Source organism: Macaca fascicularis, chromosome 18 (assembly GCF_037993035.2).
Source record: "Macaca fascicularis isolate 582-1 chromosome 18, T2T-MFA8v1.1".
NCBI classification, from domain to species: Eukaryota; Metazoa; Chordata; class Mammalia; order Primates; family Cercopithecidae; genus Macaca; species Macaca fascicularis.
Genome location: NC_088392.1, coordinates 77,754,234 through 77,772,186, shown reverse-complemented (window position 1 = coordinate 77,772,186; position 17,953 = coordinate 77,754,234). Strand labels below are relative to the sequence as shown.

Sequence of the window (17,953 nt, the reverse complement as noted above, 5' to 3'; positions counted from 1 at the left end):
TGAAACTCCGTCTCAAACAAACAAACTAACAAAGCTATAGCAAATTATTATTGCATTACTCATTTATGAATTATGAATAGTTTGGAATAATAGTACAACATAGCAATCGAGGAATAAATCATTGTTTATGGATATTTATCATGCCCTTTATTAAAACTCAAAATACATTTTTTATCCTAAGAAAATATGTTACAGACTTGAGATTCAAACTGGCCTTCATAGACGTTCTTTTCATATTTTAGCTAAAAGAATACTTGTTCTTTTTTTGTCTTTTTTTTTTTTCTGAGACATGGTCTAACTGTCGCCCAGGCTGGTGTGCAGTGACATGATCACTGCTCACTGCAGCCTCAACCTTCCATGCTCAAGTGATCCTCCTGCCTCAGCCTCCTAAGTAACTGGGACTACAGATGTGCACCACCACATCCAGTTAATCTTTTATTTTTTGTAGAGACATAGTCCCACTATGTTGCCCAGGCTGGTCATAAACTCCTGGGCTCAAGTGATCCTCCTGCCTCGACCTCCCAAAGTGCTGGGATTACAAGCATGAGCCACTGAACCTGGCCAGGACTACATCTTGACTGATTTACTAGATTACATTAGTAAGAATTTTTAACATGTCAGACCAGAAAAAAATTGTGGGGCCTCAGATGAAGAATATTTAAATATTTTTAGCATGTGGATTTCCAGTTGTTCTAGTTTGTGTAGAAGTGGGTTTCTAAAGAGAACATTTAATAAAGCTGAAACTTTTTCGGAAGCATACCTAGTGAAGACCTTTAGCTTTTACCTGTGCTTTATCCTAAGCCCTTTTTCTGCTAATGTCTGTATTTCTTTTGGGGATCTACTACTCCCCAACGGTGTCCACATGACTTGGGAGGATTGACTTCCAGTCTGGGCCAGTGAGAGTCTTATCTGGGACTTCTGGCTATCTGGATAGTGATGATCTATTCCTGCTGAGATTGACACGTGAGCCTGGTGGAGTGGAGGGCTCTCTGAGAATGTGCAGTGCAGAGTACCAAAGAGCTACAAGCAAGAGGCCATTTCTTGCACTTGGACTTGCCTAAAGCCATGGTATCCCAAGGCTTTTCAGATATCTGAGACTTCTCCCTGGTATTTTCTATTGTTTTTTCACTTGAGCTACTTTAAATTTGATTTCTGTCATTTGTAACCAAACCTCCTCTATAAGAATACTAAAGGGAGTTCTTTAGGCTGAAATAAAAGGACACTAGACAGTAACCCAAATCCACATGAACAAGTAAAGAGCACTCATAAAGGTAGCTAACGAGATAAATATAAAAGACAGTATCAATATATTTTTTGTTTGTAACTCTTTTTTCCCCACCTATCTGATTTAAAAGACAACTGCATAAAGCAGTAATTGTAAGTTTATGTGATGGGCACACAAAGCATAAAGATGTAACTTGTAAGACAATAACATCACAAAGGAGGAGAGAGGAAATAGAGAGACATAGAAACAAAGTTCCTGCATACAACTGAAATTAAATGGCATTAATCAAAACTAGATTGTTAAGATGTTAATCATAATCCTCAGGGCAACTGCTCAGAAAATAACTTATAAGAATATATAGTAAAAGAAATGACAAGAGAAAAAGGTACATGACAAAATAGGTCTTTAATGTAAAAAAGAAAGGGTCAGTAAAGGAGAAATAGAAAAAAGACAAATGACAAATAGCAAACACAAAGCAAAATAGCAGATATAAATCCTTCCTTATCAATAATTACATTAAAAGTAAATGGATTAAAATTTCTGTAATTAAAAGGCAGAGATTTGTAGCATGGATTAAAAAATATGATGCAACCATATGGTACCCACAAGAGACACACTTTAGAGTCAAAGCTATAAATAGGTTAAAAGTAAGAAGATATAAAAAGACATACCATGCAAAGAGTAAACAAAAGACAGCTGGAGTGGCTATACTAATATCAAACAAAATAGTTTTTAAGGTACTAATTGCTACTAGAGACAAAGATATTTTATAATTATAAAAGGGTCATTCATCAAGAAGATTTTATATGCACCTAACAAGAGCTCCAGAATATATTAAGCAAAAACTGACATAATTGAAGGGAGAAATAGACAATACAACAATAATAGTTGGAAACTGCAACACCCAATTGTCAATAATGTATAGAACAACTAGACAGGAGATCAATAAGATAAGTGATGAAATGTGTTAACATGGTATAAGTCCTCTAGATCTGTGCTGTCTACTAGCCACACGTGGCTACTGAGCACTTGAAATGTAGCTAGTCCAAATTTGGATGTGCTGTTCAACATACACCAATTTCAAATACTTAATGCCAAAACAAAAGAATGTAAAATGTACCATTGGTAATTTTTATATAAGTTATATGCTAAATTGCTGATTTGGATATATTGGGTTAAAGAAAATATATCAATCAAATTAATTCTACATGTTTCTTTTTACTTTTTTAATGTGGCTACTAGAAAATTTTAAATTACATATATGATTCACAAGTCTGCAGGTCCTGCAAGACTACTTCAGAAACCAGAGAGAAGAGTCTGTGGCCTATGATTTTAATATGGAAAAATCTCAAGGCTGAGCGCTCTTGTTCAGGGACGAGAGTCACTGCAGACTAATCAACGAAGTTTCAACAAACTGGTCCAGTCATGGATTGTATATGGTTTTCGGCTGAAAAGAAATAATTTATTTCACCTTCAAATAGCACAGAGAAACTAGAGAATATTGATCTTCTCTAGAGAAATTCAGCCAAAGAGAAAAATGTAACTGCATTAAATGAGAAACTCTATTACACAGATAAAAAGACCACTATTAACATGTGAAGTTATCCAGCTCCTATATACGTCTTCAAAACCAAGAACCTCAGAAATTGCTATTAGCTAACTTCATCTAGATTTTAAGTCATGCCCCTTTTGATAATCACAAAACCTCATCCTTCTTTACTTGCCACTCTGTCTAGAATCAGTGCTTTTCTAGCTGTGCCAGGGGCTGCCTCTGCACTTTCAAGCTGGACATACAACGTCATTCTGGTGTGGGTATATACAGCCAAGTAAACAGGCAATTACAACATGGAGTGATAAACACTATGAATGGGAAGTGTTTAGGATGCTATAGGCACCCATGCATAGTGGAGATGGCTTGGGCCAATCATTCTCCCCTTCTTCATTCTCTCCTTACTAACAATCCTGAATTTTATTCAGGTGCTAATTCCTTGTCACTCCTGCAAATAGTGGTGGCGAGACACAGGCAATTGTTGTTGGATGGGCTTCCTGAAGGCTGACTTGGCTTGGAGGTATATAATTTTTACACTAATCTCCTTCTTCTTCTTGGAAAACAAATATGATGGTTGGGGCTCCAGAAGGCATCTTGAGACCATGAGACAAATATTAGGACAGCAGAGCAAAAGGAAAGCCTATTTCCTGGTGACAACGTAGAGCCCCCATTCCAGATCTGGTCTATGTATTTTCAGACTTCAAGTTATGTGAGAACAGTCTCTAGTTGTTCAAGCTACAATTACTTCAGGTCTCTAATATTAGCCATTAAAAAATGAAGGGACCAAATAAGGGTGGAAGGGGAGACTAGGAAAGCTAGGCCTGTGGTCTGCCATGACAAACTCCTGAGAATAAAGGCCCCTGGAAATCCTTAATGGAAACAGGCTTCCATAGAAAGACCTAAACGTTGTGGCCACTAGTTAGGCAAAGCCATCTGAGATGACTCAAATTCTGTATGGTATTATTGTAGAACAGTTGTATGATCCTTAGAACAGGAAAAAAAATGCAAGAGTCCATTAGATTCAAAGTTCTTGAACCTGATATTCAAAAGAGACTTATTTCCATATTGAGAATTTCACCAAAGGGTACTTAAGAGAAAAAGACAAAAATGTATCTTTTACTTTTTAGATGGAGTCTCGCTCTGTTGCCCAGACTGGAGGGCAATGGCGTGTCTCGGCTCACTGCACTCTGCCTTCCAGGTTCAAGTGATTCTCTCACCTCAGCCTCCTGAGTAGCTGGGATTACAGGCACCTGCCATCGTGTCTGGCAAATTTTTGTATTTTTGTAGAGATGGTTTCACCATGTTGGCCACGCTGGTCCTGAACTCCTGACCTCAAGAGATCCGCCCACCTCAGCCTCCCAAAGTGCTGGGATTACAGGCGTGAGCCACCGCGCCCAGCTGAAAAAGACAAAAATGTAATCTTAAGAACCAAAGACGTGCAAAATCCAATCCACTCACTGACCTGGGTGAAAAGGGCAGACTTCTCTGAGAAGTTGGGAAGACGTAGGTAATGTGTATCACTTGGAACTGAGAACAACTTCTCCCTAATCCTGATGCTTCCTTCCTGGGTAGGAAATCACTTAGTGCACCACGGGCCTTTCTCTGCCTTTCTACTCACTCTGCCTCTGAGCAGAGAAACAACGTGACCGGCAAATTTGGGAAGAAAACTGGGCATACTCTTCATCTTGGTAGTAAACTATTGGTAAAGAACATGAATTTTGCGCTGCTTGTCCAGGGGCAGGCCCTTCTTGACTTATGTTTTGGGGGGTGTCTGGCTAAATGTTGGCTAAGTCTTGTCCTCTAATCTGGCCTCCCTCTGTTTCCAAGTTCTCTGGCACCTATTTTACTGAGGCCATAGAAACTTCTGTGACCTGTTTTGCTTAACCAGAACCTGTTTTTCAATCATGGAATGATTTGGAGGATCTGGGATAAAAGAGACTCAAAACTACATCATTAGTACTATTGTGTTAAGAATGGGCTTATTTGAATATTTTAGAGGATTTGGCTTATTAGAACACAACCTCACAACTCCAATTTAAAATTGGTAAGTGTGAAATTGAATGAGAGTTGATTCTAAGTTGAAATCTTCTTGTGTATGTACAGTATTGGAAATTTCATCAGGTTCACCTTAATAGTGAGTATATTAGCTGTTGAAGTACTCAGCAAATACTGAACGAGGGCCCTGTAAAAATGATTATTAGATATATAGTTAGGCTGCTAGAAGAAATATTTGTAAGCTGTTTTTAAAAATTTATGGAAGACCTAAGTTTGATTTTATAAATTAAATACATTAAAAATTAATTTTAAAAATGAACATTAGTTTCTGTGTAGTGTCTTCTGCGAATAAAATTTGCCCTCAAGGACACCAAAAAAATTCACATCATCATGCATGGTCTTCTTGCTAGGTTGCTAAAGAAGTCCCTTAGTCTCCCACAAAGCCTGCATGGGTCAGCAGTCTAAAAACAGCCTCAGCCACATGGCTAAAGGTGTATTTGCAATACTACGAATGGCCCAGTGGAAACCTGGACACCAGGTTGAAGTGTAGGAAGCAGAAGTGTAAGGTAATGATGAAGTTAGGATGCTGCTGAGGAATGCCCTGGGGTCAAAGGCTACGCCATTGTGAGCCACTCAGTGAAAGGTGTGAGCAATGGGCACAGAGGGACAAGTGTCTCAGATTGATAAAACCATACTTAGAGGGGGACAAACGGTGGCTCCAGGGGATGGCCACCTGGACTGCTGAGATGGGCCTGGTGGTGAGCAGGGGCATGCTGCCTGGCCCTGAGAGGTCTGCTGCACAGTTGGCACTTACTTGTCTGAGGGCACTGAGGAGCCACTGTTGAAAGCAGATATAGGCTAAGACTTGCCATCACTCATCCACAGAAGAGCTGGTGCCTTTGAGTGTGAGACATTAGGTGCTGGAGAGCTGTGTTTAGGGCAGTGACAAACCAAAGAAACAAGGTCCCTGCCCTCAAGGGTCCCACAGTCTGAGAGGAGAATGCATGATAAACAAGTAACCGATGAATACTTTTGGAGAGGTGTCTGCCATTAAAGAAAGCGGACGAATGGGATGGCGGAGTGGGGAGGGGCTGCTCCTTTAGAAGGGGTCAGAGGGCCAGGCACAGTGGCTCATGCCTGTAATCCCAGCATTTTGGGAGGTTGAGGCGGGTGGATCACCTGAACTCAGGAGTTTGAGACCAGCCTGGCCAACGTGGCAAAACCCCGTCTCTGCCAAAAATACAAAAAATTCACCAGGCATTGTGGTGTGCACCTGTGATCCCAGCTACTTGTGAGGCTGAGGTGAGGAGGATCGCTTGAGCCAGGGGGGCGAAGACTGCAGTGAGCCAAAATGGTGCCACTGCACTCCAGCCTGGGTGACAGAGGGAGACCCCACCTCAAAAAACAACAACAACAAAAAAAGGGAGGTCAGAGCAAGAAGCCACAATCTGCACAAAAAGCAGGTCTAGCAGGGAACACTCCTGCGACAGCCTGAGGGTGGAGAGAGAGGGTGGCACGAGCTTGGCCTGCTGAGGGGGAAGTCAGCACTGACGGGAGTGGGTATAAGACATGAGACAGGAAGGGGAGATGCCAGCCGAGGCTGTGAGTCAAGGAGTCTTGGGACACAAATGCAGTCCACAAACCCAGTACTGCAACGCATCCTGTCTCGTGGTTTTCTTGGAATCAAGTAAAATCTGACTCTGAGCCTCATCCCATCCAACACTGGCCAGGAGTGAGGCTCTGTCATCCATCTCGGGACTCACAGAACCCTGGCGGCAGGTCTGGGGGGCTTTGGACAATGAGGGCTGGGCTGCTAATATTTCTAAGTAGAAACCCCTGGAAAGAGGCAACAGCAGGCTCGGGTTCCCCGTGAGCCACGGGCCGAGAGCGCTGGTCTCCACAATCAGGTGACCTGGGCCTCTGCAAACTCTTCTGGCCCCTCTCTCAGGCCCTCAAAGTCCTCGTTCTCTCCACTCCCCTAGCAGGACACCCCGGAAGCAGGGAGGCTACAGGTAAACAAAAGACAGGTTCTCTGACCTTGCTCGACATCCTAGTGGGTAACTCACACCCTTCCGAGGCAGAGAAGCGCAACGGTCTTGCTATTTGCCTAGAACTGGGGGATGGAAGCAGTAATTACTAACACACATATTCTAGAAAGATTGCGCTAGCTGCAGAGGGAAGTACATAAGTTAGACGGGCAGGAAACACATTTCTGCCATAAAGATATTTAGCCGGTGACTGTGCCTAACTTCAGGGGCTACCTTCAGCCCAGTGAGGGAAGTCCTGTCTCCTTGACTGGCGGGGCACCTGCACTCTCCAGGCGTCATTCGGTGAGTGACAGCGCGGACTCTAGGCTTCCCAGCACTACTGAGCGGGGGCAGAATTCTTTTCCTCTTTGCATCTGCACGGAGAATTCTCATCTCAAAAGCCAAACCTTGGAGTTGTTGCTGACCCCACACTTCAAGCAGACTTTAAAATAAAAAGAGGTAGAACACATTTACTTTTTTTTTAATTGAGACGGAGTTTCACTCTTGTCGCCTAGGCTGGAGTGCAGGGGCGCAATCTCAACTCACTGCAACCTTCTCTTCCCAGCTTCAAGCGATTCTCCTGCCTCAGCCTACCAAATAGCTGGGATTACAGGCACGCGAAACCACACCCGGCTAATTTTTTGTATTTTTTAGTAGAGACGGGGTTTCACCACGTTGGCCAGGCTGGTCTCGAACTCCTAACCTCAGGTGATCTGCCCGCCTTCGCCTCCCAAAGTGCTGGGATTACAAGCATGAGCCACTGCGACCGGTCCACATTTACTTTTTACTGGTTAAAGCTCAAAGGTTGAAGAGCTGTAATGGCTAACACCCACTCACCAATGGCGTGTCTGCCTGGCTTACTGAGCTCAGTGCCCGCCAGGTCTGGAGCAGCCCTATGGGGCCGGATGCACCATGTTGTCTGCAATGTCTCCTGGAGCCTCGGGCTTGGATGCCTCCCCTCCCAGCTCAGCTTCACTCTCTCTGACTGTCCACAGGACTAGCTGCCGTGTGGACACCTTCAGCAGAAGTACATCTTTCCTGGTCAAACGTTCTCTCTGTCCTTGACATTCATTCTACCTTCCAAATGCCGCAGCTCCTTTCTTAAGTCACTCAGGCTGTCCTCTTGAGTTCTTCCCCTCTCTAGATCCTCCAGGCACCAGGCTGCCAAAACACGGACTCTGAAATGAGGTGGATTTGGCCATGGCAGCACAGCTCACGGTTCCCAATTCTAACAGTATCCTGTGGGAGAGCTGAGAAGGTTTTTCTCTACCTTGACCCTTCTGCAACTCCTTGCAACCTTTAGATCATTCTTGTAAAGCTGGTTGGCATCCGAAGGCCCACAGAGCAAGCAGAATAGTAAAGTATTCATTTAAAAGGTTCCCCCATATTGGAATAAAGCATATGAAAAAGTAGACAGCAAAATGTTCAAAAATCTGTTCTGAGAGAATTTGTAGAGACATCCTGAGAAAAAGAACATTGTTTGTTGATTGCTTTTTTTTTTTTTTTTAAGACAGGGTCTTGCTCTGTCACCCAGGCGTAAGTGCAGTGGCACAATCACGGCTCACTGCAGCTTCCACCTCCCTGGGCTGAAGTGATCCTCCCACCTCAGCCTCTAGAGTAGGTGGGACTACACATCACTGTGTCTGGAGTTGGCTCCTGCTGTGGGTTCTTAATCTTGCTGACTTCAATAATGGAGCCACAGACCTTCGCGGTGAGCATTACAGCTCTTAAAGATGGCAGAGACCCAAAGAGTGAGTGGTAGCAGGGTTTATTGTGAAGAGCAAAGGACAGAACTTTCACAGCATGGAAGGGGACCCAAGCTGGCTGCTGCTGTGGGCTGGGGTGGCCAGCTTTTATTCCCTTATTGGCCCCTCCCATGTTCAGGTTTCTGTCCTATGAGCGCCCTTTTTTCAATCCTCTCTGCGATTGGCTACTTTTAGTATCCTGCTGATTGGTGCATTTTACAGAGCACTGATTAGTGCATTTTACAACCCTCTTGCTAGCTACAGAGCACTGATTGGTGCATTTCACAGAGCACTGATTGGTGCATTTTACAATCCTCTTGCTAGCTACAGCGCACTGATTGGTGCATTTTACAATCCTCTTGTAAGACAGAAAAGTTATCCAAGTCCCCACTTGACCCAGGAAGTGCAGGTGGCTTCACCTTTCATCACAACACCCGGATAATTTTTTAATTTTTTAGAGACAAGGTTTCACCATGTTGTCCAGGCTGGTCTTGAACTCCTGAGCTCAAGCGATTTACCCACCTCAGCCTCCCAAAGTGCCACTGCACCCTGACCGCTGATCCCTTAAACACTATCTTCTTTAGACAGAAATGTCAAATTTATGTCTATGCTGAAGTTAACAAAAAATATGACTCACACTCATTTCGATTTTTTATTAAAATACTTTTTTGTTTATAGGGACAACCAAAGAAAAATACACAATTTTATATGTTGTAGATCATATAAAATACAATAAACATAAACTCTTGGGAATGCAGAATAGATTTCAAAAATCTTAAAAGAAGCTTTCATAAAAATAAACTTTAGAAATGTGGCTTAGATTTACTGCATTTTTTCAGAAAACTTTCTTTTCTCCGTTTGAATGCTACCCTGATTATAAATAATTGTTCAAATATTCTAACGTCTTATCAATTTTGCTTTCTGGAATTTTAGAAATCACATGTCTAAATGAAGACCTCTTTTTATACCACCCTACATAAACACAGAATAGATTTTATTTAAATTATCATTTGATTTGGCACTATTGTAAATACAGTTTTAGTAATAATTAAATGTTATGGGGGAAAAACTAACAGAAAAACCTGTTAACAAGCACAAGTCTTACTATAAGAAAGGATCTTTTATATATGGCTTTTATGATACCCACTGATTTAAAATCTAGTGCTTTTAAAATCTGGTTACAAGAAAAGCAATAATCTAATTTTTTATTAAAAAAGAAAAAAGAATTTTTACCAAAACTTCAGTATAGAAGTTAATGTGCTTAGCATGGTAATAGAGGATCTAACTTTTAACCAGGCTATCAACTTCTTGAATATTTACTTTCAATTTGGAAAAAATATTGTTATTCAGAACCTGAAATACATTATAAAACTGGAAATGGAATCTTTTAGGTGAATTCTTTCTTTCAACCCCTCATAAATCTGAAAAAATAAGCCAAATTTGAAGGCAAAAGATCATTACATTTAGGGATCATTTCTAATGAGCGAAATCAAGGTAAGAAAAATCAATGAAAACAATGTGGTTTAAGAAAGCATCCTCCTAATGTAGGGGGTGGGAAACAGATATTACATTTTAAAATTTAATAATAAAGACCTAAAAAATGATAAACGCAGTTTTAAAATATTTGTTGTCATCATTAAGAAAACTTAGGCATGTTGCCAACACACACACAAACATCACTCCACTCACAGTAGGAAATGACTGAAAAACAGCAGAGTTGAACTGCAGCAGGAGGCTGCAGATTCCTTGCAGCTTTCTGTGTAAAGTTCAAGGATACTTTCAGCTCTACAGGTGCTCATGAAGGGGAGCTAAGTATTTTCAAGGCACTTTTAAACGAGGCATTCTAGGTAAAAGGAAGAAAAGGAGATCCTAATGTTTTCCTACCAAAAAATATATCCATGAGCTAAATCTCAACTTTTCAAAAGGCTAAAATATCTTGAATATTAATTAGAGTTATTTGAAAGAGCAGAAAAGGTATTAAGACTTTAATTTATAATAGTTGATCATAATATTACAAATGATCTTTTAACTAACTGCTATTCAGATCATGAATAACACAAAATGTATCCAAGAGCGTTACCTATTTTTATATACTAAAATATGTAGATGTACAAAGAGGTATTCCTAAAAAGTTGCTTATAGTTCAGATATACACTAGAGCAATTAGTAATTTGGTAAAATTAAGAGTCTGTAATATAAACATTTGTGTTTTAGATTCATGCTTAAAGATTGAGATTTTATTACTATGAAGGGCACATAGTATCTTTATTGAAACAGTTCTTGAAACATTATACAAAATGTTGGCTAAATTCTGTAGCCTATCTGGAGTGAACATCATCTTGAATAGAGATTTTAAAATTTCATAATCTTAACCTCCCACGATATGATTATACTTGTTTAAAAAGACCATTATATCCAGATATAAACTTAACAAATGAAATATTACAAAATATGAACGTAGATGGTTTTAAGTTTATTTCCCTTTATAATTCCCAGCATTTTCACCCTGCCCTGTTCATACCAGTAAATTCTCTTCAATTCCTGTCCCATCACCCGTCTGCTGGAAAACACTGCTTTGTCTTGGCTAAGGCTGCAGGAGTTCAGTCTCGCACTGGCTCAGCCTCCCCTTTCAGCGACACCATTTCCCTACCAGGGTACAAGCTGTTTCCTGGTGCTCTAGGTGGAGTCTGATTTGGCATTCGTTCCCCATCCCTAGTGCTCTTTAAGCTGGTACCTTAAGTCACAGAAATGCTTTTGCTTGCTCATTATTTACCCTAGCAGTGCATTTAATGCAATTTCATAGGTACACCCTGACAATCTTGGTAAAGATTCTTCATCACTGCCTATGTCAGCACTTTGGGCAGGGGAAATAGAAGAGAATAGGAAACTTTCTCTAAAGTTTTGTCAACACATGTATTATAGAATGGATTCTACTATATAAGAGTTCTCAGTTATAAAATATGGTAAGCATTTACCTTTTAAAACCAACATAAAAGGGAAGAAATTAAGCTTTTTATGATGATATTTTTATATGAGTTATCAGAGTGGTATATCAAATATCTACTCTATTTATAAAATGGATAAAACAAGGCACAAAGAGGAATGATGTGCAACTATAAAAACTCTGTGCTAAGAGTTGCACATGAAGAAATCATAACTCACATCAACAGCTTCTGCTAACACTGCAAAAACCTTTTGGAATGCTAAAGGAAAACCACATCAGGCTTCATGTTAAAAACCTCAGATCTTTCAAGAAATTCTCTGTACACCTGCTTCTCATATGACCAAAGTTGTATATGTATTCAAAGGAAAGGGCTTATTGCTAGGGGCAATACAATCAGTAAGAACAGTTATATAATTAAACACATCACTGGCTATGTCATATTTTAAAAGAAACTTATTCCAAAGTCTTTACAACTTAACTTACCGGGATTCTGATACAACCAACAGACTTACAGAATAACTTTTTATACCTATTCTTTTACTAAGTTGCTTTGGTTTGCATTTGTCTTCCTTCTTTAAAACATGCAGTTCATACATTTGACAGTTTTACTACCATAGTCAATACATTCTGGACCAATGCACTCACAGCAGGCATTATGAAACCAGCGATATTTGGATGCTCCCATGGACTCACAGGATATTTTACACTGATGTATGGACATGCAGTCATCAAAATAAACCACAGTACACATGTGTTCTGAAAAACAAAAATTTAAGATTTCAGGGCAAGAAAAAAGGAAAACAAAAAAAAAGCTTTATTACCTAGTTGAATATTAATAGTTATTTATCTTAGTTCTCTTACTGCTGGTCTGTACATGACAAAGATGAGGTGCAGGAAAAAAGATCTTCATTAATTAATTATGTTGAGAAGGAAGTCAGATTCTCTCACTCTAACTGAAGAAGGCAAAGGGCTTCCTTAGCTTCTTTTATTAAATTTCAGGCTTTGTTCTAAAGGTTGGTTTATTGGGCTTAAAAACATTTGCTATATTATACAGCTGTACTTTTAAACTGGGCATTTCCTTTTTTTTTTTTTTTTTTTTGAGACGGAGTCTCACTCTGTCGCCCAGGCTGGAGTGCAGTGGTGCGATCTTGGCTCACTGTAGCCTCCACCTCCCAGGTTCAAGTGATTCTCTGCCTCAGCCTCCTGAGTAGCTGGGATTTACAGCCATACACCGCCACACCCGGCTAATTTTTATATTTTCAGTAGAGGAATCAGAGAATCCACAGAACTAAGTAGAAAATGATAGATACATAAGCTAAAAACAGACAACAAATAGAACTGCAAATGCAGGCCAGGCATGGTAGCTCAAGTCTGTAATCCCAACACTTTGGGAGGCCGAGGCAGGTGGATCACCTGAGGCCAGGAGTTTGCAACCAGCCTGGCCAACATGGTGAAACCCTGTCTCTACTAAAAATACAAAAAATTAACCAGGCATGATGGCAGGTGCCTGTAACCCCAGCTACTCGGGAGGCTGAGGCAGGAGAATCACTGGAACCTGGGAAGTGGAGGTTGTAGTGAGCCGAGATTGCGCCATTGCACTCCAGCCTGGGCAACAAGAGTGAAACTCTGTCTCAAAAAACAAACAAACAAACTGCAAATGCAGGAGGAGCAGCAGGAAGAGGCTAACTCTATCTGGGGGAAGAGGTGCCCAGGAAAGATGTCACAGAGAAAAAACTTTAGCTGTGTCTTGAAGATAGCTGGAGTTTCCAGGAATTAGCTTCTTGCTAATTGCTTCATAAATGTATATAATCTTTGAACAAAACTTATGAATTATTATTTAATATCTATTATGTTGATTATTTACATTTTAATAATGGAGAAAATGATAAAAAATATTATTGCATTCCATACGTTTCTAATGTTTTCCAAAATCTAGCATTTGTTTTACAAAGTACTTTAACCTAAAAGGCAGTAAGAATTCTTATACTGTCATTTAACAGAATCTGTTTTGCTTTTACTATTAATGTCCAAAGCTCACACGGTTTTTTGTTGTTTTTTTTTTTGAGATGGAGTTTTGCTCTAGTTGCCCAGGCTGGAGTGCAATGGTACGATCTCAGCTCGCCGCAACCTCCACCTCCCGGGCTCAAGCGATTCTCCTGCCTCGGCCTCCCAAGTAGCTGGGATTACAGGCATACGCTACCACACCCAGCTAATTTTGTATTTCTAGTAGAGACGAGGTTTCTCCATGTTGGTCAGGCTGGTCTTGAACTCCCGACCTCAGGTTATCCGCCCGCCTCGGCCTCCCAAAGTGCTGGGATTACAGGCGTGAGCCACTGCACCCGGCCCACACTGTTTTATATAGGTAGGAATGTAATGGAGGGCACAAGTAATAGTCAAGTAAGAGTCCAAATTATACTATTTATACATAATTCACCTCATAGTTTAAGAAATAATTCCAATTTTTCATAAGTGCTTTATGCTTCCACAGTAAAATATGGTGACTTTTATCAAAAATATCAAAGATTTTATAAAAGTCACATGCTTTTTACATTCCAAAATTATGATATGCCCTATCTTCACTAATAAATGCTCTTAAATATGCTTCTGTAATTTGTATAAGTTATTTTCTCATTTAATTCCTTTTCTGAACAACAGCACTCATTTGCAGAGAACTGGCTGGGGTTAGTTTATGCCTGGAAATGAGATGTCTGGAATACCAACTTGCTTATAAAGAAATTTAGCTAATGACTTTGGCATCATTTTGGTACGTCTGCTATTATAAAAATCTGACTTCATGGGATACTCTGAACGTTACCTGACAATGAGCAATATCATATTAGAGAAGCAGCACTGTTGTTATCTTATGAAGAGAATAAAGCCTAAGACAAATAAATACCAGAATTAGGAACAATTATCTATTTTCCAGTACAGTATAGCCTCTGCTGCCAGGAGTATGGAGGAATTTTGACAATATGCTGACATGCCTCTTTATCTTTTTTTTTGGCGAGACAGAGTCTTGCTCTGCCACACAGGCTGGAGTGCAGTGGTGCGATCTCGGTTCACAGCAACCTCCGACTCTCAGGTTCAAGCAATTCTCCTGCCTCAGCCTCCCTAAGTAGGTGGGACTACAGGCTCCCGCCACCACGGCCGGCTAATTTTTGTATTCTTAGTAGAGACGGGGTTTCACCATGTTGGCCAGGCTGGTCTTGAACTCTTAACCTCGTGATCCACCTGCCTCAGCCTCCCAAAGTGCTGGGATTACAGGCATGAGCCACCACACCTGGTCGACATGCCTCTTTATCTACTCAGGGATCGGAGATATTTTTTTTTCTCTTATCCTTCTGGCATGTGGAAGGATATGATGGGATCAGGGTTATTGAGTCTAGAATTTATGTGAGATGATACAAATTCAAAACCAAAAAGCTGCTCCAAAAGATGGTCTTATATAGGTTTTCTAGATTGACGGACAGACCACATGAGGGGGCAGAATGGAAAAAGTCAACTGTTGGCAGTTACCTTTGTCACTGGAATAAGGCGCGTGAACATTATTGCTGGGAACAGACACATTCTGGTGGTGTGGCTGGTTCACAGTTTCTAAAAATGAAACCAGATTCTCATGATGTGAAAGTTCTTCTGCAACAGGGAAAGAAACGATGTTCCAATTCAGCTGAGTATCTCCTTCTGTGAGTGCCCGGAAGAGAGAAGGGATCGGTTCATGCAGCTCCTCCACTGTGCTCTTTGAAGTTGGAGGTGTGTCACTATAATTTCGAGGATTACACATACCTGGGTTGGGGGTAATATCATAAGATTTTGTTAGTCACTGCCTTGCAATCACAGCTGTAACACATTAAATTATGTAACTTCTAGGATTACATGTAGATATTTTCCTAGCTTTTTTTTTTTTTTTTTTTGCTAGGTGAGCCTAAATGATGATATCCTACCCCAGTAGCTTCAAGCATACTGAACGCTTAGATCTTGTTTTTAAAATACCTAATAGGAACCAGAGCTCCTTGGAGGAAAGACTGATTTGAAGGCTGGGTCAGGAAAGTGCAAAATGAGCCAGGAACACATTTGTGCCAGAAAGTAAGGAAGTGCACCATGAACGATGGGGCATGCTGAAGAGACACAGGAGGCCAACTGAAGGGGCTCCTACTGGCTAATAGACAATTTGAGCATTAAAATAATAATGAACTGAGCGCATTGGCTCACGCCTATAATCCCAGCACTTAGGAGGCCAGCCCAGGAGTTTGATACCAGCTTAGGCAACATAGCAAACATCATCTCTACAAAAATTAAAAAAGATTAGCTGGGTGTGGTGGTACATGCCTGTAGGCCCATCTACTTGGGAGGCTGAGGCGGGAGGATTTCTTGAGCCCAGGAGATAAGGCTGCAGTAAGCTATCACTGTACCACTGGACTCTAGCCTGGGCAACCCCATGTCAATCAATCAATCAATCAATCAATCAAAATGGATTACCATCTTGTAAACAAAACAAGAATCAATGAGCTCTTTCTTTTTTTCTTCTTTTCTTTTTTTTTTTTTTTTTTTTGAGACAGAATCTCGCTCTGTTGCCCAGGCTGGAGTGTAGTGGCGGGATCTCGGCTCACTGCAAGCTCCGCCTCCGAGGTTCACGCCATTCTCCTGCCTCAGCCTCCTGAGTAGCTGGGACTACAGGCGTCCGCCACCACCCCGGCTAATTTTTTTGTATTTTTTAGTGGAGACGGGGTATCACCGTGTTAGCCAGGATTGTCTTGATCTCCTGACCTTGTGATCCGCCCGCCTCAGCCTCCCAAAGTGCTGGGATTACAGGCGTGAGCCACCGCGCCTGGCAATGAGTTTTTATATACAAATAAATACAAGAGAAGGGAATGATATTCCTTACCAACTGATAAACATAGAAGAAAGGAAACAGAAAATCACCATTTGGCACTCTCACAGGGGTTTGATTCGGATGGGAGTAGTCAATGGCTATTAAGTCTGGTGGGTGACTGTTAGATAAGAACATGCTGATGTATTCTGGGAAAGCTCTCCACAAAATACTAATCACTTACAAAAGGTCATTAATAATGACTTTAATGTGGAGAAGTCTGGCGGGCACCAATATGATCAGAAGATCAAAGTTAACATCACCAGTGATGGGAGGTGGTAATGTTGCCACGAATGTGTGACGTAAGTCTGGTCACAAGTAAACATCAGGTACATCAAGGCTGAGGGAAATCCTGTGCCATTGTGCCAAACAGCCTAGTTGGGAATGCAAGGGAAAAGTTCTTGAAGGAAATGGAAAGTGTTACTCTTAACACACAAATGCTGAGAAAGTGAAACAGCCTTACTGCTGATATGGAGAAAGTTTGAGTGGTCTGGATAGATTAAACCAGCCAAAATATTCCCTTAAAGTTCAATCCAGAGCAAGGGCCTCTCTTCAATTATCTGAGGGCTGAGAGAGGTAAGGACACTGCAGAAGAAAAGTCTGAAGCTGGCAGAGGTTGGTTCATGAGGTTTAAGGAAAGAAGCCATCTCTATAACATAAAAGTGCAAAGCGAAGCCGCAAGTGCTGATGTACAAACTGCAGCAGGTTATTCAGAAGATCTAGCTAAGTCATTGGTGAAGGTGGCTACACCAAACAACAGATTTTCAATGTAGATGAAACAACCTTCTATTGCAAGACGATGCTATCTAGGACTATCCTAGCTAGAAAGAAATCAATGCCTGGTTTCAAAAGCTTCAAAGAACAGGCCCACTATCTTGCTGGGAGTTAATGCAGCTGGTAACTTTGGGTTGAAGCCAATGCTAATTTACCATTCCAAAAACCCTAGGGCACCCATAAGATTTATGCTAAATCTACCCTGCCTGTGCCCTAGAAATGGAACAATAAAGCCTGGATGACAGCATATTTGTTTATAGCATGGTTTATTGAATATTTTAAGTCTACTGTTGAGACCTACTTTTCAGAAAAACTGATTCCTTTCAAATATTACTGCTCGCTGACACTGTACCTGGTCACCCAAGAGCTCTGATGAAGACGTACAAGGAGATTAATGTTGCTTTCATGCTTGCTAACACAGCAGATGTTCTGAAACCCAAGGTTGAGGGAGTCATTTCAACTTGCAAGTCTCATTATCTCAGAAATATATATTGTAAGGTTATAGCTGCCATAGATTCCTCTGATGGATCTGGGCAAACTAAATTGAAAGCCTTCTGGAAAGGATTCACCATTCTAGATGCCATTAGGAACATTCATGATTCATGGGAGGAGGTCAAATTATCAACTTTATCAGAGTTTAGAAGAGAAGTTGAGTACAACACTCATGGATGACTTTGAGGGGTTCAAGACTTCAGTGGAGAAAATTACTGAAAATGTAGTGGAAATAGCAAGATAACTAGAATTAGAAGTGTGGCCTGAGGATGTGACTGAATTATTGCAATCTCATTAAAAAACCTGAACAAATGAGGAGTTGCTTCTTATGGATA

At 40.9% G+C, this 17,953-nt stretch overlaps 1 protein-coding gene across 8 annotated transcripts in view; it reads right to left on the bottom strand.

Annotated features, from left to right (window-relative positions):
* TWSG1 (twisted gastrulation BMP signaling modulator 1) overlaps positions 1-17,953 on the bottom strand; it is a 114,821-nt gene that overhangs the window by 39,815 nt on the left and 57,053 nt on the right. For 4 of the 8 annotated variants that reach the window (XR_012427343.1, XR_010582960.2, XM_074022923.1 and 1 more), the window contains 2 exons: positions 15,002-15,268; positions 12,131-12,241 (listed from right to left, as the gene is read on the bottom strand). Coding sequence is in view for 6 of the 8 variants with exons in the window: in XM_074022923.1 (XP_073879024.1) it covers positions 12,131-12,241; positions 15,002-15,268 (378 nt within the window). In the remaining 2 variants the exon portion in view is untranslated. Of the gene's footprint in view, positions 1-2,616; positions 2,673-9,180; positions 12,242-15,001; positions 15,269-17,953 lie in introns of those variants that run through there. The other 4 variants (XM_074022925.1, XM_015439798.4, XM_065534222.2 and 1 more) reach the window with 3 other exon arrangements.